Source organism: Taeniopygia guttata, chromosome 20 (genome assembly GCF_048771995.1).
Source record: "Taeniopygia guttata chromosome 20, bTaeGut7.mat, whole genome shotgun sequence".
NCBI lineage: Eukaryota > Metazoa > Chordata > Aves > Passeriformes > Estrildidae > Taeniopygia > Taeniopygia guttata.
Window position 1 is genome coordinate 10926147 of NC_133045.1, and position 23251 is coordinate 10949397.

The 23251-nt window shown below is 42.3% G+C and overlaps 1 protein-coding gene across 1 annotated transcript in view; it reads left to right on the plus strand.

Annotated features, from left to right (window-relative positions):
• The first annotated feature begins 731 nt into the window (after positions 1–731).
• The window catches only part of TAF4 (TATA-box binding protein associated factor 4), a 36419-nt gene continuing 13899 nt past the window's right edge, over positions 732–23251 (plus strand). The window contains exons 1-4 of the mRNA XM_030288560.4: positions 732–1115; positions 3066–4154; positions 21663–21829; positions 22570–22689. Coding sequence (XP_030144420.2) covers positions 800–1115; positions 3066–4154; positions 21663–21829; positions 22570–22689 — 1692 coding nt within the window. The 5' untranslated portion in view covers positions 732–799. The remainder of the gene's footprint in view (positions 1116–3065; positions 4155–21662; positions 21830–22569; positions 22690–23251) is intronic.

Sequence of the window (23251 nt, forward strand, 5' to 3'; positions counted from 1 at the left end):
CCGTGCCGGCTCGCAGCTGCGACTGGACCGTTCAAAATTGCCGTCTCCCTCTCTTTTCCCCCCCGCCTCCCCTCTCTCTCTCTTTCCTTTTCCCTTCCCGGCGCTGGGCTCGCAGCCGGCCGCGCTTTCCCGGCGCTGGCCCCGGCCGTGCTGAGTCAGACCGCGCCCCGTGCCCGCCCCCGCGGCCCGGCCGCACCGAGGGGCTGCGGCCCCCGGCTCGCCCCGCCAACGGCGGCGGCAGGGCGGCAGGCGGGGGGCTCCTCCTCGCCCGCTGCCCCCGCCCGTGGCTGGGCGTGTGTCCCGCCCGCCCCGCCGGTGGATCAGTTACACGCAGCTGGCACAGGTGCGGGGCGCCCTTCAGACTCGCGCCGGCGGGGGAGACCCGGACGCAGAGAGCAGCAGGGAAAACATGCAGCCATTTTGGGCCGAGGCAGACAAAGAGCCGCCGGCGGCCGCGGTCGCCCCCGCCGCCCCGCGCGTCTCCCGAACCCCCCGCACCCGCGGCGCGGCCGCACCGAGGGGCCGCGGCCCCCGCCCGCCCGCGGCCGCCGGGGGGCCGCCGCCGCCGCCCGACTCCCAACTAAGCGATCGCAGCCATTTGCACGGCCTTTTATAGCGCGGGCGCCGGCCAATCAGCGGCGGGCGGAATCCCTGGCCGGCCGGTGATGTGCGGGCCGGGCGCACGCGCGTGCGCTGTTGCGCGGGGGGGCCGAGTGTGAGCGGGGCGGGGGGAGGAGGGAGCCGTGAGAGGGGAGGGGGGGGAGGAGGGAGCCGCTCACAGGAACCCTCCGAAAAAAAGATGGCGGCGGGCTCGGATCTGCTGGATGAGGTTTTCCTGAACACGGAGGTGGATGAGAAGGTGGTGAGCGACCTGGTGGGCTCCCTGGAGTCCCAGCTGGCGGCCTCCGGCCACCACCACCAGCACCACAAGGCGCAGGAGCCCCTGAGGGCCGCTGGGGGGCTGCTGGGGAACCATGTTGTGAGCAGCAGCAGTAGCAGCAGCAGCCCTAGCCCCAGCCCTGGAGGAGTAGTAGTAGGAGGCAATGCTAATGCCCAAACAGAGAGCAGCAGCGGCAGCAAGATGGGACTGAGTGCCCCAGAGATCACAAAAGCAGGTAACGTGGGCAGGGGTGGGGGGCTCTGAGGGAGAGGGGCCCTCCCCTCCCCCCACTCTCCAGCTCCCGCTGCCTCCTTCCCTCACTGCTTTCCCCCCTTTTCCCTCTCTCCTCCTTCTCGTTGTGGCAGGAGCGGGAGTGCAAAGGGTGGTATCGATCATACGGGGGAGAGCCTCCCCTCATCATGCCCCCTCGGTGTGTATCCGCGCCTCTGCTCCCTCCCCTTTATTTTCCCTCCTCGCCTGTGCTTACTCGAGGGTGTTGGATCCTGTGTGGGGGCAGCCGCCCCGCAGAAGGAGCCGGCAGTGCCCGTCCGTGACTCTGCCGGTCCCCTCTGCTTTTCCTGCCCTTGTTGCTGGAGTGTAAAAGGGCTCTGTTAATCTCGGGGACTGAAGGAGGCAGAGCCCACCCCCTTGGTCATGGCTGTGCCTCCCATGCCGCCTGTGATTGCTCCCCTTCCCTTTCCAGGGGTGGAGGTTATGGGGGGGATTCCCTCTTGATAATGCCGCCTTAGCTGTCTGTGTAAATGCTCCTTCCCCTCCCCCTTCGCTGTTGCTGAAGTGGAAGGGGGTGTTATTAATCATGACACCTATTTCCTGTAGAGGAGGAAGCGAGGGGGGATTTCAAGGGGAGGAAGTCCCTCAAAATGCTTCCCCCCCATATCTGCCTGCCTTGATATTCCCCTCGCACCCCCTCCCTTGTTCCAGGGGCTTGGAGGGGGCATGGGGACCTCCCATTCCTCCTCTGCCCTCAAGGGGGGGTAGTCACAACGCCGGGTCCCGGCAAGGGGGGGAATTCAGGCCACAGCACCCCACCTTGCACAGCGCCTTCTCCCACCACCCACCCCCCGAGCTGCCCGGGAATATTCCCCCCTTCATGTCGTGAGGCTTCTGGGGGGGCAGTGTGAAGGCTGGGACTGAGGGCTCACTAGGTGGGAATGGAGGGAAGCTGGTTTTTTTCAGGGGGATTGAAAGAAATGTCTCCCCACAATCTCTCTGCAATTCCTCCCCTCCCCCCCCCCTTTTTTATTTTTGATTTTGTCTTGCTGAAGTGTAAGAAGATACTACAGACCGTCTGTTATGATTGATGAAGCTCTTCTAGGAGGATCTCCTTGACCCTTATAATGTACATCTCAGTGTCTGCCTGTCACTATTCTTTTCCCATTTCTGTCTCCTTAGGGCCAGGACCTGGACTGTGTGTGATTGTACTTGTGCTAACACCAGGCCTTATCAAGGGGCATGAGGATTATTCAGGACAAGAAGCTACATCATCTTGTCCCTTCTGAAAACCAGCTTTGCTTTTTATTTATTTATTTTTAACTATCTCTGGCTGTGGGAACTTCAGCTCCGTTGGAACAAATTCTGTAATAAGGAAGAGGGGGTCTTCTAGAAACCTGCTCCAGGCCTTGCAGTACTTCTTATCTTGCTGGGCTGATGTTTTTCTTTCCTTTCACTTTTCATATTTTGCTGTTGCTGAGCCTCCTGATCTGACTGACTTAATTTGTAGGAGATGACAGGATTAAAGAGTAATGTGTGCTAGGTGTAGGGAATATGTCTTAATAATGTGTCTTCCATGGCCATTCCCCCCACCCCTTGCAGTTGCAGTCCTGTTTCTAAATGGGATGTCAGGCTCCAGAATGGGGAGGAGGTCTTAGATGATCTTCTTACTTCCCTTGGTTCATACTAAATCTGTTTTCCCTGTTTTGTACTGTAGTGTCAAAAGCAGGGGTGTTACAACTAATACTGAATCTGCCAGTCTTTGGTGGGATATTGGAGGCTTTAAGATTATGTCTTCAAAGCCGTGTTCAGTTTGTACTCTGTCCTGTTTTTCTGGCTCCAGGCAGGCAGCTTGGGAGATGGAGAAGACCTGGTGATAAGGGAGAACATTCTGTCTTTGCTGGACTTCTCTTCTTGCTCATTCGCTCTGTTTAACTTCGTTGTTGTTTTTCAGGGGCAGGAGGAGTGCAGGGGGGTGTTATTAATCATAACACCAGGTCCCAGACTTCAGCTCTGGATGGAGCCACCACAACGAGCACCAGCACCACCACTGCAGCAGCAGGAGGATCTGAAGTCACTGCTGCTCCAGGGACCCTCAGTCAGGGCAAATCGGTGGTTATCAGCACCATGGCAACTGCCTTGTCCACCAGGAATGGCAAGATTGGGACCACGACGGTGCAGACTTTGAATGGGAGTAACGTGGTGATGAACTCTCACCACACAGGAAGTGCTGCTTTCTCTGGGACTCCTGTGACTGCCAACCCCGCTTCTGCACCTGCTGTCGCCCCTCTCGTTAACAATGGACCTGGATCTGTGGGGAAAGGAAACACTGTTAATGCTGTTTTGCCCTCGGCTTCTAACACTGTCATCCAGACTTCTTTCCTTAATACTGCTGTGTCCTCTGCATCCTCCTCCTCACCCACAGTGATCTCCTCGCAGCCACCGCCGAGCGTTGGCACTGGGGCGCCCACGGTAACGCTGGTGAGGCCCCCCATCCACACAGCAGGACCCACGGTGGCTGCGGCCGCTGCGGCCACTCAGAACGGGAGCAATACTGTGATCAATTCAACCATCAGTGTGGGGACTTTTCCTGCGGTTGCCACAGCCACTGTGGGATCTGGAGTTTCCCTCCAGACGTCACTTGTGAACAGCCAGTCTGGTTCCAGTGTGCCAGCAGCTCCTGCCACGCAGGTCATCAAATCTGAGTCTCCTAAAACTATAGTCCAGGCAGTATCCCAACAGCAGACGCTGGCTACTGCTGGCCAGCCCAGTACTACAGGGGGTAACATGATTATTGGGCAAACTATGCAAGCTGGGCTCTCCAATGTTGCTCCCAATCCTGGTGGGATACCTCCTGCAGCTCCTGGCACCCCCACAGGAATGGCTAAAGGCACTGCCAATACAGTGGCGCAAAGTCTGCCAAGGACTCCAACACCAACTACGAGTGGAATCAGAGCAACTTTGACTCCTACAGTTTTAGCACCTCGTTTGCCTCAGCCACCTCAGAATCCGACTAATATTCAGAATTTTCAGTTACCGCCAGGTAAGTCAGAGGATTGAGGGGCTTTATTTTGGAAGTGTGTATCTTGCAGGGAGGAATTAATCCAAGTAAGATTCTGTGCCATTTAATTGTGAATTGTGGAAAAGTCATGACATGTAACAATGAGAATGGTCTGGTGTTGAGTAGTAGTAGCATAGTAGCATTCCACTACTTAGTGTCTGATTTTGGGTGGCCAGACAGTCTTTTCAACAGTAATTGAAAATAATTCTGCCTGGTATCTTTGTTCCAATGTGAGTGTAGATGAAGCTGCAAACTGCCAAAGTGTGACAATGGAACATTATATAATAAAATGTTATTTCATTAGCACAAAAGACATCTTGAATTTTCAGGTGGTTTTGTCAGTAGTTGGTAACCTTTATGTGCTGCTCGGTTCCCTTCTGTCCCTGCATGCCCCCAGTACCACAGAGCTCTCATGAGCAGAGAAGCAGCAGATACAACACAAGAAAACTACCTACTTTGGCTTTAAATACCTTCAAAGTTTGACTTAAAAACTCACAGATTTGAAGCTTATGATCATCTTTTTAGTCACTGGCATTCTGATACAAAAGGCAGACTTCCTATGTCCTTACCTCACCCTGTTGTGTCTAGGGCTGCAGCTTTTGTAGTAGCTAGTCTCATGCTTAGTGCTGAGTATCTCTGGACAAGGAATCTAGTCCTTAACTCAGTGGATGAGTGAAAAGCGGGATGAGAAGCATTTATTTGCTCAGGATTGTTCTGTCCCACCTTAAATATCCCAGGTTTGGAGATTTAATGTTATATATTTGCTATTATTTTGAGTCAGGCTTGTTGCTTGTATCCACTTTGATTTTTAACTGCAAATGCTTGTGTGAACCTACACATTGCTTCCTGTCCTCATAATAATACATACAAGGGTTGTATTCTTAGTGCTCCCTGTTTTCAGGGCAGTATGCAAAGAACAGCTAATTGAATTTTGCTACTAACACTGAATGAAATTGGTGGTGATTTTAGTAGGTGGTCTTAGTAAAATACATCTCTTGGAACTTCTGACCAACCTCAGAGCAATGCACCTGTCACATAAAGTAGATCAGGAATTATGTGCTGTGTTACTAAACGCTGTGTTTTTGTGTAATATGCTACCTGTGGTATATGAAGCCATGTAGTTGAATGAAGTCTGTCAAACATGCTGAGTGTCCAAGTACTAACTAGTATAAACATTCCTTTTTTTTTTTTTTTCTGAAAAAGATTATTTCATATATGAGTAATTTGAATGACATGTTGCTAATTTAAAAAATAGCAGTAAAACTCAGATCTTGAAATCATGGTGCTTGATTTGAAACCTGTAAATTGATAGGATGGAAAAGCCTTATTGTATTTATTGCCATATCGTATCAAAGGATTGATCCAGTTCAGTCTAGTGCCATTTATACCTACATTTTTTGTTAATACTGCATTATAAAACTGATTATGAGGGAAAATACTACTGTGGAGACCAGTGGAACCTTTTTTCAGGTAGCTGATGTTTTCAGACTGCCACAGCATCCTGAAGTGTGTTACTCTTAGAAGCAGCATTGCCAGTTCTTTAGCAAAATTGGACCATAAATTGTTCCTTTGGAGCTCTCCATAGATCAAAGTAAAACAATACAGGTTCTAAGCACTTGGATTTTTATGAAGCACTTTTTTCTGTCCTACATTTAAATAAATATTTATGACTTCAAAAGAATAAGCATGACTTAAAATAAGCAGGTATATGTGACTGGATAGATAGAAATTATTTGGAAACTGAGTTCTTGCATGGTAAGACAGACTTAATATTGAAAAATATTTTTTTTTAGTGGAACTGATTATTTTTCTTTTACATTAGTTTGCTTTTTATACTTTTCAAAAGTAACCAGCTTTAAAAAAGCTTTGCATAAACCACCTCTTTCAAAACACTTAAGAATTGGTGGGTACTGGACTCTTCCAAACATCTCTCAGGCACAAGGGCCAAGCACCTCTGCAGATTTGGTCAGGTGCAACTGCTGTGATCTTCAGCAGAGCGCAGGTACACTCATAGTGAAAGGTGGCTGTGCTTTTGAGATTGTCTCCAAAAACCTGGCCTATGATGGTGTCATTTAAAATACAATTTGGTAGTGTGAAGCTGCAGCTGCAGTGCCTGTGTGCTGTGCACCTACTGCATGCATCGAATTTGCATTCACAAGTTCGTTTTTAAAAGTTAATAGTGTGTGCTAGTAAGAGTTTCTGAGACAGTGCTTGAAATAGTTTGAAATCACACTACACACACAGCTTTTTACACCAAGAATTATAAACACTTAGAAAATTCTGTTGGAAGGTTTGACCAAGACAGCACATGTTTTACTGTTATTTTCTTACCCAGAATTACTGTTTCTAGCTCTCCAAAATACAGTTACAGTGTCACATGTATGGAAAGCAGAATGTAAAATGTCAGCAGGAGTTATAAGCTGGGACCTGAAAATTAGAAACCTTACAAGGTTTCAAATGTTTTCTTTGAAACACCATGTGAAAAATAAGCTCCATCAATGGTCTTTAAAATATATTACTATTAGAATAATTCATTGTTTTGCATCAAGGCAGTTGTGCAGCAAGCCTTGACTGACCATATTGGAGATGTCTGATGAGCCAGTGGGCCGTAATTTTTGTGACCTTACTGGATTTTGGTGTATTTCTTCTCTAAGGAGCTGAGCTATTGGAGAGTATCTTTGTATTAATGATGGTTTTCCACTTCTCACATCTTTGAGGAAGAGGACTGTTGTCCTTAGTCTTTTCTTCAGGAACCTGTACTTGGAACTTCGTGCTCCAACTGGACAGATTTGGGTAATGATAGTCCCAAAATAACCTTATTTATACCCTCTTAGAAAAGACATGGAAATATTGTGAGATGATTTTGTAAAGGGATGGGAACACAAGTTTATATAATGCTGCTTTAAGAATGCAACACTGCTGAAACTGTCTGGAAATAAATTGAATGAAGCTTGTTGTTTCTGACTACTTCAGTAAGAAATATGCTATGTACAATAATATGGTAAGAGGCAGAAAATCAGTGAGTTTGTTAAAGTGGTAAGTCAGTGTTCCATGGTTAGAGGTGCTCAGAAAAGTCTGCAGAAAAGTATAACTGGAATTAGGAACTAAAATTTATCTTTTGTATTGTAAGAGTGTGTAAAGTGTTTAGAGGTCATTGCTGACACAGCGTAGAATCACCTTGTAAATTGGCAAAACTTGGATATTTTAAAATAATTTTTGTAAACCCCATCTTGTCCAGGAGTGCTGTAGTACAAACCCAGCGTCTGTGAGTTTATGCTTACTTAGCAGTACTGTCAGCTTGGGGGTCAAAGATTTGATTTCTCTTCTTGCAAGTTTGTGTTGCTACTGTCTTCTCCTTTGTCTTTATGTACCAACATCTCATAATAAGTTTTCGGGGTGTCTGCTTAGAGAAAGGAGCAGATGGGTGAGTGCTGAATGGATGCAGGGAGAATAGCATAGAGCAGGTAAGTCTGGACAGTTTTCTCTACTAGCTTAGGTGAAATTGAAATCTAGAAACTTTCACTTCCCTCTGTCCCTCTCTTTTCATTTACCTTCTGAATGACTGTTAGTAGTTATGAAAATTTGGTGGCTTGATCACAAAGACTGGCATTTTCCTGATTAAATATGATTTGGTGACATGTAGTCTTGTTTGAAGATAGCAGATAGGATGGGATGTCATCACGGTTTTTGGTTTTTTGTTTTTTTTTTTTTTTTTTTTTTGTTTTTTTTTTTTTTTTTGCTTCTACAGTCATGGCCAGTTTTCCCACTAGCAGTGGTGCAGTTCTACAGCTGTTGTAGAAGAGAATTGTTTTGCCTTGTATCTAAAAATAAAACTTCCTTATTACTTTCCCAAAACTCAGTTGGATCTGCCAGTAACTGATGATAGGGGATAACAACAAATGTCTTCATTGCTGAAGGGGATCTCACGTGCCTTTTCTGTGGTGAGGACAGGATTGGCCTTTTGTAGACTGAGAAACTGCTGGGGCCCCTTTAACAGTGGAATGTTCCTGAGTTCTGAACTCTAGCAGTGGTTAAAACTTATCATTGACGCTTTCCAGAAGGAAAGGAAACCTGAAAGAGTGTTTGTGCTCTGCATCTGCACATCCTGGAAGATGTTCTACATGAATATGCATGTTCAAGGGTTTCTTCATGGCCTTGGAGGCTCAAAACTCCATTTGGTGTTAAGTTGGAGCTTTTTTGTAGAAATTGATTGGTTTTCAGCTTGTTCACTATCCAAGAAGGATTCTAACTCAGGCCATGGTTATGGTGGCTTTAGGATGGGAAAACTGCCTGAACAAGTAATTTAAAGCATGGGTTTGGGTCCTTCTGACTTCTGCAGTTGTAACTGAAGTTACTGAAAAATAACTTTTGCAGGAGTAATTCCATTTCCTTCAGTTGGGAATTGGGGTAGTAGGTGGTTGGGCAAAGGAGAGTGTTTAAAAATGGAGAAGAGTGGCAACTGAGAAGAATCAAAGCAAGCAATTTATGTTACTTTTTCATACTGAGTTCCTCATTCTTTGGGTTGCTTTGTACTTGAAATAGGTACCCCAGAAGTCCCTGAAGGAATTAGGATTAGATGAAGAAATCATCAGAATCCCATAATATAAGGAACACAGAAAGGAACAGGGGAAATACTATGAAGTAGTGGAATGTGGTTGTTTCTATTTCTCACTGACTAGTAAGCGAGTTCAAACATATCCTCATTATAGTTTCTCTGTATGTTGCATGTGCTGCCAATATTATGCCTGTTAACTGTGTTGGCATGGCTCAATTTTGTTAAAAATACTGTCTGCAATGCACCGTGACAATGGGGGTTTCTTAGACTACTTACAGTATGTTTTACTTTCAAAGCATTTTGCAAAATGCTTTAATCCTTGCAACCTGCCTGTGTGGTTGGTAAATAAAGTAGTATAAACTCTGCTTTAGAGCTGGGGGAAAGAGCAACTTAGAGAAGTTCAGACTTGCCCAAGGCCATGCAGGAATCGATATTTTGCCAGGGTTAGAGCTTGGGAGTCCTACACTTGGCGTGTAAAGCAGTATCTGTCTTTCTGGAAGATGACCGTGGATCTCTTCTAGGTGCAGGGTGGATTTTATGTTCAAATCATGCATCAGCAAAAGGAACATTCTGCTTTATTTGGAATCTGCTACATCAGATCTGCCATATGTCACCAGACTGAAAGTTGTTCGCATTGCACCTTCCATAACTGAGGACTCCTGCATGCTTGTCTGTGTACCCCAAAGGACCTGAGCCTCAGAGAGCTGTGCAGTAGGGTTTTCTGGTTCTGTTAAAAATGTCTTGATGTTGTGCACATCTGATCAGACTGTGTTGTGAAGTGATGGGATCTAATGGGACTATAATTGTGATTCTGTTAAGTTATGAAAGCTATTAACTCTGATTACATATTGTTCACTCTGTTATGAAAAATACTGTTCCCAACAGCCTTTGGAAGTGTATGTATGGATATTTCTGTATGATCTTCAATTTGTGGTCTTCTGGGTATCTCTAAGCTTGTGATAAAGATTATTGGTCAATAACCAGAAGTGATTTATTTCTTTTGAAGTGTTTTGCACTTTGCAAGAAGTTACATGTTTTCCATCTCTGGAAATTTAAGCAGGTTGCTTGTGAAACCTTCTTGGTTTGAGGGCCACAAATTTGAATGTTGCCCAGGACTTGAATCCCTTACTAACAGGGGATGCTGCAGCCCAGTTAGCAAACTGAGGTGAAAATGCATGATTTTGGGCCACTGATAAGGGACAAATTCTATCACAAACTCTTAAATTAAGTATTTTGGTGTGAGAACTCTTACTGTTGTCTATCTTCCCTGTTTTGGGAAATGATATGTAAATATAATTCTAAAAAAAATTATGAAATAGTTCTAGAACACAGTTGAAAATACTGATATTTAAACTATCTGGGTTCAAGGAAAAAGAAAGCACTGGTGTGTGGAAAGGTTGCTTTATGTAAAAACTGTGATCAATACTGAGTCTGCTCAGAAAGAACTGGACGTAGAAGTCACTTAACACATTAAAATTTTTTTGTTACTATGTTCATTTTTTTTTTGTCAGAAATACTCAAAATCATAACTTTTACCTTAAAATAGCTACTCTTGTCAAGATTATTGTTTGTGTTGAAACTTTATGAATGTTTGTAACTCCATTAATCTGTCTGAAACTTCTTGAATTTGTTGCTATTGCTTCATGTAAGGAAGAAAGGCTTTTGCTAGTAAGACTGTTAGCAAGTTTAGCTTTGTTAGGCACATTATCCAAATAATATTTGGAGAGGTAGTGGCATGAAGATAAGAATTTTGAAAATACAGTTTCTCATAACTGAAGAGAAACACATGTATTTTTCACAGTGATAGAGAGGAGGTTTTAGTCCTGGTTAATGGACAGTTATTTCAGGTGTGTTATGAACCCTAAAGCTCTGTGTGAAGGAAGGCCGAACTCTAGGGAGAGAGTGTTGCTCACAGGTGACAAAGGGCTTTTTCTTTGCACAGCCACAGGTCTATTCCTGTGTGCAAATAATTGTATCAGCCCTCTTGTATCTGCTTCCTTGTAAGAGAAGCAAACTTGCTGATACAGCCTGGTCTGTGTACAGGTTGTAATTAAACAGGTGTAAAGATTGTGTGATCATCCATATTTCAGATTAAATGAGGGTTTTTGTTTTTGTTTTTTTTTAATCTTCTAGGACAGTTTTAACTTGGCTTACTCTGGAAATTTTTACACCAGTTCTAATCTGAGGGAATTTCTTCCCAGAAATACTGGTTGTCTTCTGGAGGTGCAGGTGTCTCAACTGAGAGCCAGTTTTTTACAACAAACCTTCCTCTCTTGGAGTAATTCTCTTCAGGTGTCTTTAGCATAATATTTAATGTAAAATATAATAATTGTCCTTGAGGTCTTATGCCTTTAAGAGTTTTTTAAATAAGTTTTTTTTAATTCTTAAATGCCTTTGAGAACAAATTGTTGATTATTGTCACTGTATAATGGTATAGATTATCAGCAACCAAGAAAGAGGTGATAATTATCAGGAACTGTTACACCTGCAGTGAGATCTGTTCAGCACCTCAGTAGAGCTTTCTTGTACAAATATAGCTGATCCTTGGGTCTGTAACTGTTGTCAGACTCAAAATAACATTTTAGAACTATGAGTTTCTGTACTTAGATTACTGTACCAGTAATCAGAAAGTTGCACTTTGAATGTCAAAGGTTGATACTCAGCAAATTGTGTAAATGTGTTATAAAATAGGTTAAATAGGGATGGTGCTTTTACTTTGTATTTGTACAGAATTTAGTGCAAGGTCCAGTTTGGATACCAAGCTCTTTTTGTGGGACTTGGAAAAGAATTCTGATGAAAATTAAGTAACTTTTTACCACGGTAGATCTCTGTTTATAAATTTGACTTGTAATTTATGAATGCTATGTATCTTAATTTTGATGGTTTTTCCTTAAAATGCCTTACTAAAATGTATTTTTCAGAAACACATATCAATACCTAGACAACGAATAACATAAAACTCACAGCAGTGTGTAATATTGTTTTACATGACTGACATGACTATCCTAAGATTTGTATTGAATTGAGTAAGCTTCTCTTGTAAAAATGGTCTAACTTATGATTATAACTTGATTAATGTAAGCTTCTGAGAGTAGCTGAACTGTTAAAAGCTATCACAGTGCTTTTGTGCAGAATAAAGCACGTGCTGGATAGACTGTGCTGACAACCAGTGCAGGTGAAAACTGTGTGCTCTAGATATCAGAGTATAAACAAATCCGAAACAATGAGGTGTGTGCTATGCTCGAGTCTTTCTGAGAAGGTTTGGGGGGCAGCAAGGCTGTACTAAGTTGTCTGCACACCTTCCTTCAGTTTATTAATCAAATATTTCTTTGCGAGAGGGTTGGATTTAGAGCCTCTCTCCCAGTGTAATAACATCAGGTGCTTTCAGCCTGAGTCGTGGTGTGGCGAGTGGGACCAGTTGTGCTCACATGAGTCACAAGGGCCAGCTCCAAGGAGTAGCACCGAGGAATTGTAGCACCTGTGGTAGAAGAGTCGAAGGAGGGGACCAGAAGAGTGTTTGTGGAGGGATCAGTGTGGGAGAAGAGATCTGGAGTAGGGAGGCTGACAGTGACTAAACTGTGTGGAAGTTAAAAGACAAGCATGAGGAGTTAGTGGTTTTTAACAGACATACATGCAATCGTATTTGCAGTGGTATTAAGGGTGGATTGGAAGAATATACAAGTGTTCATGCATTGAGATTCAACCTCTTAGTTCTTTTCCTTCTTCCTTTTTTGCCAGTGTATCCTTTGATTTTCTTTCCTTCCCTGTCCTCCATGGGGGAGGGGGAGAAAAGGCACTAATTATTTATAAGTGTTAGTCATACCCAGTCATTAAGCTTAGTCATTACTCAGGACTGTGCATTTGATGGTTAGTAAAAATCAAAACGAAAACCTGATTTTGTTGAAAAGCATTCTGAATTCAAGCTTACAGGTGTGAAAATAATTCTCCTTCTGTGTTCAGACTAACTGCAAAAGCAGAGCTATCAGCCAAATGGCATGTAATATCATGTCCCCGCTGATGGTTTGTATTGAACTTGCAGGCGTAGTGTTTGGCATATTCTCAAAGCAGAATAATTCTGTATGGGCAGTGAGAGAGGCATGAATTCACAGAGGAGGATGTGGAGGGAATGTTTGTGCTGAGGCTGCCCTGGGGAGCTGTCAGTCGGTGGAATTGTCTAGCTCCGGGTCTATACAGCTTCAGCTGAAAAGGTGGCATCAGCTAAAGCTACAAGGAGTGTGTACCTTGAGTAGGGCATTCACAGTGGGGACAAATTAAAGAAATGTGTTCTTTGTGGCTTCTCATGGACTTAGCTGTTTTAGGCTGTTGCATTCTGAAGGAAGAAAGCATTGATTTAAAGCATTACTCCTCATTAAGTATTTCTGTACAGACTCTGGTAATAAACACAGAGTAACTTGGCTATTCCCATTTCTTCAGGTGCTTGAACAGCACTAATGTTGATGCACCTTGGCAGAAACAAACTGTCACAAATAAGGACAGGTTGAGTTTTAAAACCTCCTGTTGAAAATAACAGAGGTAAAGAATTTGTGACACTTTATTTTGTATCTTCCTTTCTCAAACGCAAATCTGATTTGTTATAATTGCTTTGTTGTTTGATCTAAGTATATTGAAATTAATGGCAGAGCTACATCTGAATTGCTTGGAGATCAATAATTAAAGCAATTGGTTTAGCTCTTGATAGTGTTTTTCTTAGCTGTTTCGACATCAGACAGATTTGTGTGATGATTGGGTTGCAATTTGACAGAGCACTCTGGTATTCTAGCTTTGTATCCTCGACTAGAAAGGAACGTTAATACACTTTCAAGGAATTTAGCTTTCCAGAGAAGTCAAAATAATTTCAAATCACATTGTTGTTGAAGCATTTGTCAATTGTTGCTATATAAAATGATGTATTTCCCAGAGCAATTCTTACACAGCTCTTCAAATAGGCAGGTAAGATTTTTTACATATGGCATCACTCTTAAATGCAGTGTCTTTTTGGCATTCCAACATGACATTATCCCTTTAACTATATATTCTTAAAAGGTTTGTGAATCAATACTTTACAAATGATTCGCTTCTTTACCTTTTAGACAGTACAGTTGTGTTGTTTGAAACTGAACTCTTGCATACTAAGCAAGTAAGCAAAAGCTTTTAAAATTAAATTGAGTTTTTGTCTGTTGACTCTTCTGTAAGAAAAAACAGGTAGTTTTTCATAATGTGAACTTTTGTACTTGGTCTGTAGAAAATGCACTTTCTGTGCACTGCAGTGAGGATTCTTGCGGATATTTGCAAACATATCTTTCACTTGTTTTGACAGCAATCATAAATCAGCTGTTGAAGAATTAATGTTTCTGGGACAATAATGGCTGGTTGGAATCTGTGTGTGCACGTTGGATTGAGTAGTGGTAGCAGTGAAGTGCTGCAGTTTTATGTTGTATCTTGACTTTTAGGGTGGAATTCTCCTTTACTCTGGAGTGACATGAGTTGAAAACGAAATGGAATTTGCATTTGTAGTTCCTGTTTAAAACTCTGTGCCATGCCAGTCTTCAGTGCCTGTCCGGAGAAACTCCAAGTATTTAGTATTAGAGGTGCTCTGAAGCAACACCTGATAGTCAAGCCTTGTTTTTGTCATGGAAAGCTGTAGCACACCTTCAGTGCAGCAGGTGCTGAACATTTAACAGGTTCCTTTCATTGGGCACAGTGTATCCTGTGTGCTTAGCACAGCTGTGTGCAGAACCTCAGCCTCCCGGCTTTGGGGTGCCCATTGCTCTGGAGCAAGGCATGTGGGAATTGGCACAGGTTTGTCCCGTGTGCTGGACAGCTCTGTCACTGCCTGGCAGTTTATGGAGCCTGCAGACCTGCAGCTGAGCAGGGAACATACCTACCACTGCCTTGTGTTTGTGCAGCCTGTTCTCGTTGTGCCAGTGCAGAGCAGCTGCTTCTGGAGCTGCAGTCTTACGTGGTTATGGGGTCACTTTGAGCTGTTTGGTTTGCTGATACCTCCTCATCCCTGCACTATGGAGACTTCTCCTTAGGCACTGTGCTTATCCTTGTGGAACTAAGGCGTCTATAGAAATGAACAACCACAAAACTTGAAAGCTCAGATTGCTGATGAATTCAAGGGCTTTGGCAAGAAAGTTCAAGTATAATTTTTTCTGGACTTGTGCAGAACAGGTCTCCTGAGGTTCTAGGCAACTAAACTTAAGTATATCTAATATATACTTAACAGTGGTGCATGTTTCTCCTCAGGTACAAAGTAGTGTGTCTTTAATAACAGCTAATCCACACTTCTTTTACCATTTACATTTCTGTTCTACTCGTCTTGATTTGTAATCCCTGTTTCTCATGAGCTGGTGTATAGATGGTCCTTCATGAGCTGGTTTGTTACAGAGGCTGCTCTTTAATGTGTGTAGATAATTCTAAATCTGCTACAAACTGTGTAGTGTTAGGGAAGATTTCTTTAATGATCCAGTTTTTCACAGAGCTGCAGGGGACTGGTAGACTCCAATAGGTTCTTTCTGCTTTCCTTGGGCTTTCATTTGTGTAGAGTGGGAGTTTTTCCTGGTGGATCAGTTACTGGAAGAGGAGGAATGGTGAATTGTTGGACAGCACTGATGTCTGTACGAAGTTATCTTTCCCTTTTCTGCAGTAAAGGACCCTGTCACATATACCACTTATTCTGCAAGCTTTTCCTTTAGCTTGTATTGGCAGCTGTCTTTTTCTCCAGCTCTCACTCTGGTGTTCCAGCATTTTTGCATTGGAAAAATATTTAAAACTTTATCCTTTTATAAGGGTTTTGTCATTCTCGGGTCCCTGTGTAACCTGATCCAATCAGTTACAGAGCATGGACTCAGCCCCTTGGCTTTAGATGGTTTTTGTGGTATGTGTGATAACTTGCATAACCTTACACACACATTTCCTTTCTCTTTTGTTGCAACAGAATCTCTTCTGACAATAGCAAAAAGATTCTCTCATAAAGCTTTCTCCTGCTAATATGGCACAGCCCACTTAGGATTACTGTCAGATTTTTCTGCCATGTCAAACATTTGCAGCATCTTGCCACAAATGTGCATGTGCTCAAGAGCTTAAGGCCCAAAGGGCTTTGACATGAAGATAACCTCTTAGTGAACTTCCCTGGCAAATCTAGTTAGAATTTGAAGGTTTGTCAGATGTCACTGCACTGTATGATCCATAAGCTCCGTTTCTAGAGATGTTTGTAGGGACTTTGGTTTTCTACACCAGAAGCATCAGTCCTCTGGTTATTCTTTCAGGCTTGGACATTCCTTCTGAACACTAGCATGTGTGTCCATTGATTCTTTGCTGCCTAACAGTTCTCCCTGACCCCAATTGTTTTTTCTTTGCAAGTTTATAGTTACCTTTTTACTTTAAGAAGACAATTTCCTCAGGAGACTAGGAAAGGTTATTCTCCATGCACTTTCAAGATCATTCATCCATTAATTCTTCTGTTATATCTCAGAAAAAACAACTTACTAAAAGTTTAGATTCTTAGTAATGATTCTGACTTGATCTGGATTAACCATGAACTACATTGTGGGTAACAAGCAATATCTGTGAGCTTGACCTACTGTTCTTCTGTTGAGTGTGTGCATCAGAAAGAGAGATGATGTCCCTTGGCATCAGACAGGGTCCTGTGTAGGGTTTTTATTTCACAGGCGGGAGTTTCATCCTTGTACACTGTCAAACCCTGTGAGAAGCACGAGCACAACTTGCTCTGTCCTCCCATGAGGCACTTGCTAACTGGAGATGGAGTTCCTTAGTGTTTCCCCATGGTATGGATGGAGTCCCTGAGACATGGAGGGGTGACACTGGGATATGGAGCGTTGTCCTGAGGGGTGACACTGGGATATGGAGCATTGTCCTGAGGGGTGACACTGGGATATGGAGTGTTGTCCTGAGGGGTGACACTGGGATATGGAGCGTTGTCCTGAGAGGTGACACTGGGATATGGAGCGTTGTCCTGAGGGGTGACACTGGGATATGGAGGTGACACTGGGATATGGAGCGTTGTCCTGAGAGGTGACACTGGGATATGGAGGTGACACTGGGATATGGAGCATTGTCCTGAGGGGTGACACTGGGATATGTTGCTGTTGGAGTGTCCTCCTGCTGGGTGTGGCTGTCAGAGGTGACACTGCAGGACTGTGCACTTGCTCAGAACACTGATGTGAAGGTGCTGCTGTGCGTGCAGTTGTTTTTATCTCCCTCACTGGAATGTCCAGCTCTGATAAATATGACTACTCAAGATTTACCAGTAAAAACTGGTAACAAATCAGGAAACTATTTTAGTTTGTTTTGTTTTCTGGATGTAGGGGTTCTCTAAAAAGAAAGGTGTATGTCTTTGGAATTACACAAAAAGTCAGAATGGTCTCCAAAGGCTAAAAATATTTTTTAGTCTTTCTTATAATTCTGTTAATTTTTTTCTTCAGTCTTTGTTAAGCCAAGCCACGTTTCAAAGAAAGAAGGAAGAGGAAAACATTAGAAAAAAAGTCTGGTTTGTGTTTTTCTGGTATGTCCAATGGCCAGAACTCTTCACTTTTTATTCCAGCACATGATTTTACATGTTTTATTAAATGAAAAAACACTAACAAAGAAAAAACCCCAAAGCACAACACTTTATAAATGGAAATGTCATCAGCAAATAGAATTACAAATAAGCAAGAGGCAAAGATGACCCTGCAGAATCATGCAACTACATCACATAAACTATGGCATTTTCTATCCTGAACAGTCTTGTAAACAGGATTGATCTGGGAAAGTCTTCACAGCAAGAACATTTGAAGTGACTATTGCACTGGTCAGGAACACAAGTCTTTTTTGGCATCAGAAACAGCCAACTAAGTTTGTTAATCCTTCATTTGGAGCCATGATGAATTGTTTAATTCAAAGTAAAATATGAACCTCTTTCAGGATTCTCTTAAGCATCTAACTTCTAACAAAAATGGTAATTAATTTTAATTTTAATTAGTTTTTTAATGAGAGACTTGGAAAGAATTCTTGAATGTTTGCATTTTAATAATGAATATGATATTAGAATACACATTATCAGACTTTCTAGGAAAAAGAAGGCAGAAAGATATTTAAAATGGCTAAGTTTTATTGTCACCTTTTTCTAATAGAGCATTTCCAGTGATGTTTATTAGCTGTTTGATCTCAAACAGTAATTAATCCATTAATCCAGGAACAAAAACCTGATTGATAAAACAGAAAGAGGTTTTCCATCTTTAAATATGTTGCTGAATTTAATTGAAACAGTGAGATAAGTTATACAATTTTAGCTGTCTTCTAGTACCTAGTAGTCAGTTCTGACCTTGTTCATTCAGCATTTGCAGCTTTATGCATTGGAGTTTGAGGTTATGATACTTACCTGTATTTAAATATTTAAAATGTAATTTCTGGAAAGAAATTTATTTTTCTACACATGTGGCTGTCAGCTCTTCCTCTTCTCCATTGTCACGAATTGTTAACTGAGATTCATGTATGGATGGGGACAGGGGGTGTTACAGTCTCACAGTGATTTTGTTTAGAAGTAGGAGATAAATGGGACTTTTGTTTTTAATTCATAATAGAGTTATCTCCAATGACCCTTCTGAACTTCACTGAAAATCCACTTAATGCCAGTTTGGGTATAGTTTTGAGTTAGTGAGTTCCTTTTTTAGCTAATTGGGTTGGAAAAGAGTCTTGGTAGTTGGATTGTGTGTAGAGAAGCTCAGAGAGCAGCTCCATCTCCCTTTTTAAAGAATTCCCATCAAGCTGGAGGGATATTTTGTGTTTCTTGCCTGCACACTATGGTGCTGGAGAATTTCTGCACAGAAATTCAAGTTCATCACATTCTGAATTTTTGCACCTTTTCCAAAGTCACCCAGACACCAACAAGCTAACATTCCAAGCAGGTAAAATGTCTCACATCATCGTACTGTCATTAAAGTTTGTGCAGGACTAGTCAGGTGGTAGTAATTATATTTGTATGTAGTACGTGTGCACAGGAATTTATCAGTGGTAGAGGCTGACTTAATGACATGTTAGAAACTATATAAATTAAAAATAACTGTGTATCAAATTTGAGTGGGAATGAAAGAACTATTAAAATAACAACAGATATAAATGTGGCTTTGTATGAGTTACTTTTTATTATGATTTCAATACTTGAAAGAAGTGCTTCAGACTTCCTGGAGTTAGAAATCTAACAGGGTAGTGCTTAGAGTCAGGGTTTGAATTACAAATGATTGTTTTGTCTGTCTGCTGCCAAAAATTGAACTTTCTTGATATGTTTTCTAAGGCTCACATTAATATGCTTTTCAACTGTCTGTTTCAGCAGTTGTGTTATGTTAATGTGTAGGCATGTTCTAATTTTGCATGTAGCTCAGGGAGAATATTTCATTGTTCAGATGTTGTGCTTGCACTTCAGGGGTATTGAACCTTCACTGTGTGGTTATTTCCCATCTTTTCTCTCCCATTCATATTTTGGGGAACAAAGCAGTAAGTTGGCTGTACTGGAATGTTGGTGTGTGGTGCAGACACATTGCTGAGACCGATGGGTGTGTCAGGCTGGAGACAGGAGCAGTATCACAGAGCTCTGGGCCACTGCCTGATGCCATCCAAGTCTCATCTGCAAGGGAGCTGCTTTGGCTTAGTGCTTGCAAACTTCAGTCACTTTTGCACTGAGAAAGAAGTTTAAACACACCACCCCATCCAAAACCAGACTTAGTATTTCTAATGTTGCTTCTGTCAGGAAAAAATTTGTAACTCTTTGAAGAATTTGGGTGGCACATTAACTATAGGATACTTTAGGGAACTCCCAAACTGGTGAATTTTAGGAAAAAGGGTTTGTTGTGGCATGTCAGTGTAGTTGTGGCATTTAAGGACTTCTGAAAGCTCAGGCATAGGTAGTTGCATGGGGCCTTTTCAATTCCTATAAACTAAATGAATATTCAAAAAGCCTTAATATTTGATGTTGACTTGAAAATAGCTCCTCTAATCAGATTTCCACTGTACTGGTGATTTAGTTTATAATAATATTGAAGATTTCCACCGATTCAGCATTTAGCTGCTTCAGCTGATCGTTATGAGGGATGACAAAAATGGGCAATGTGAGTTAATTTCCCAAGATTTTATGTTTGCAGACTGAAGAGGATGCCAGATTCTTTTGGTGCAGGAATGAGATTGATGTAGTAGCAGGTCATTCTGTAGTCTTTAAAATGTTCAGTTTCTCTGTGTTTTGTCCGTAGCCCCTTCCCCATAGTGTTAGGCTGATGGTGAGAAAGTAATGATGGTTCCAATGAGCAGCCCACAGGATCAAGCTCTATGTTTGCTATTAAGGTTCTCCTAAGAAGTGGTGGAGGTGGTGGTGGAGTGTGCCTTTGCTGTTTTAAAGGAAATACTTCTCCCTACATAAGTTACAGGAGAAGAGACCTTAATTTTTGGAATTGCTTGGAAAAATAGTTTTTTGGACCTGACAGCTAAACAAAAAATATTTACTTCTACAGTCTGCAAGGTAATAAATAAGTTTCTCCCCCTCCTTCTTTCCTACACAAAAACACTTTGAGGATATTTGTTTCTAGATATAACACTTGTCCATAGCACTTTGTGGGTCCCACCTTAACACTTTTAAATAAGTTGTGATGGAAAGTCATAATTTGGATGTAAACTAGTTTAACATCTCTGTGTGACTCTGCTTCATTAAAAGAGAGTTAATGTAGAGAGTGTAAGGAAAAATTAAGGGTAAATCAACTAAGGCTTTTCTTTTGAACTAATTTTTGTAGAAATCAGTATATGAATTTTCTCAGTTTACTCGTAAAACTGTCCAAGAAAACTGTTTAAGGCGTTGTCTGTAAACATTTCAGCACTTCACCAGAATAGAAAAGCAAATAAAAGCTTGATTCTTTTGAAGTAGTCATGCTCTGAAATGCAATAGACCACATCTCCAGATATTGTTGGGGAGCGTGCATGGGCTTTTGATTCACTGAACAACACTTAAGTAAAACTTTCTGATTTCACTAGTGCCTCTTGATTTTCATGGCGAGGGCTCTTCCTGTAGCTGCTCAGAAAAGCCAACTAATTCTGAGTGCCCAGTTTGTTTCCTTAGGTGGCTTTTTCAGGACTGATGAGGTCCTGAGGCTCTCAGGGACTGAGTGAGGCAAGCTGAATGAAGGAGCTCTTGGCAAACAGTTCATGTTGTCCAGGTCCTAGTTGTGTCTTCAAGGAAGAGAGAATCACATCTGAAAATCTGCCTGTTAAAATCTGGTTCCCTACAGCTACCCAGTGGGGTTAAGTGTATTGATCTGAGTGACTGAGCAGGGAATGACTTCCTCATTTCCCTCCCTGTTTTATTTTTCATTTGGGGTGTAACATGGCACAGTACAGTCTGTTGCTGATGCACATGAGAGAGATTATGATTTTATAGCCACTTTCATTACTAAATTGGTTATGGGAAATTAATTTAGTACTTAGACAATTGTGTTGCTGTTGGTAGTGAAGCCTAGGTTTGATTATTTTTCTTCCCCTCTTAAAGACAAACTAACAGGAATCTTGCCTATTGGCAGGATTTTTTTTTCTATTTGTGGTGTCTCATAGATTTCTTAGAAAAGAGCAGGTAGGATTTTTACAGGATTACTCATTTTAACTTCAAGTCACATAGAATAGTTGTGGTTAGGGCAGATAACAACTCACTGTGTTCAGATGCACACTATACTGAGCATTTAGATAGAGTATTTCTGAAATTAGGTTATTCTACACAAAATACCATAATGCAGCTGGGTATTTTGCTTTTATTCTTAACCTCTCTTGTTAGCTGCCTAGTCCTTCAGCAGTACACTAATTCCATATGTATCCAACTTGGATAAAAATAAAACAAACAGAAAAATATGCTCTTTGATACTTGCAAAGGATGTGTTCCCTGACCACTCTCTGTTTTGCAGGCATGGTCCTGGTGCGCAGTGAGAACGGGCAGCTGCTGATGATCCCCCAGCAAGCCCTGGCACAGATGCAGGCACAGGCACACGCCCAGTCTCAGCCTCAGAACACTCTGACTCCTCGTCCTGCTACACCTACCAGTGCACCCCCAGTGCAGATATCCACAGTGCAGGTCAGTCCAGCCAGCTGTGCTGCTAAAAACTGTCTTGTTCCCTGTGCAGAATACACGAGAAAGTCAGGTGTGATATTAGTGAAGAAACCATAGATCTAACTGGGATGTACAGACTTTTTATAGATTCATAGACTCTCAGAATAGTTTGTGTTGGAAAGGTCTTGGAATGGGCCTTAAAGCTCATCCAGTTCCTGTCATGGGCAGGGACACCTTCCACTAGACCAGGTTGCTTCAAACCCCATCCCAACCTGGGTTGGAGCACTTCCAGGAATGGGGAGTCCACACCTCTCTGGGCAACCTGTGCTGGGGCCTCATCATCCTCAGAGCCAAGAATTTCTTCCAAATAGCTAATCTAAATCTACTTTCCACAAAGCATAGGCATTGCATTTTGTTCCTAATTCTGTTACAGCTTGGCTGTTACTCATCAAAAATATTTTTACATGTCTGAATCTCATTAAGTGTAAAACTTTGATATAAAGAAGACCATATATGGTTAATGTGTACAACTCTTCTCAGAATAAATGCAAGACTAAAAGAAAGAAAAATTGATATGGATATATGTACTCCAAGATTTTGACAGTTGCATTAAGTTCAAGACTGAAAAACCTTCTTGGAGTCTTGTAGAGCTTCAGATGCATTATTTGCTGTTTGTAATAGTGCAGAATCAGAACACTAGATAAAGCAGTTGGTATTTAATATAGACACTGATGTGTTCATATTTTTTTTTTCCTCTTCCCCAGGCTCCAGGAACACCCATTATTGCACGACAGGTGACACCAACTACTATCATCAAACAAGTGTCTCAGGCTCAAACAACAGTGCAACCCACGACAACGCTGCAGCGTCCCCCGGTTGTGCAAGTGAGTGTGTAGGGAAGTGATGTGTGCATGAGACTGCCAGGCACACAGGAGATGCAATTGCTCAGTGCAGGGAAGAAATACCTTCTGGATTAGCCTTTCTAAAACACCTGCAGGTTTCAGTGCGTATTTTGGATGTACAGGTATAATTTTTTATATGTATGTTGGTATTATTTCATATTACACCTGTACATATCTCCATTTAAAGGTATTGTGTTTGTAGTTTGTACAGTCACAGAGCTGCCTAAAATAAAATACTTTATCCTTTCTGCTTAAGGGAAGTGACAAGAATTCCCCTTGGATTTGGGGCTGTAGTGTTATTCCTGTGGTGGATCTGCAGTCCTCCGAATTCTGCAGCAAAATTTGTAAAGATGACTGCACTGGCAGCCTTCTCATCCTGAAACCTTCTGCCTTTGACATGAGTCTGCTTTGGTCTGTGTCCTTCTGGAGACTGATAACTCACAGAGAGACTGATGTCAGTCTGGGCTGGCCTCTATTCATTTTGGGCTTGCTTGGACATTTTTTTTTTTGAGATGTCAAGAGTTTAAAAAGCAGTGTAAGAGTG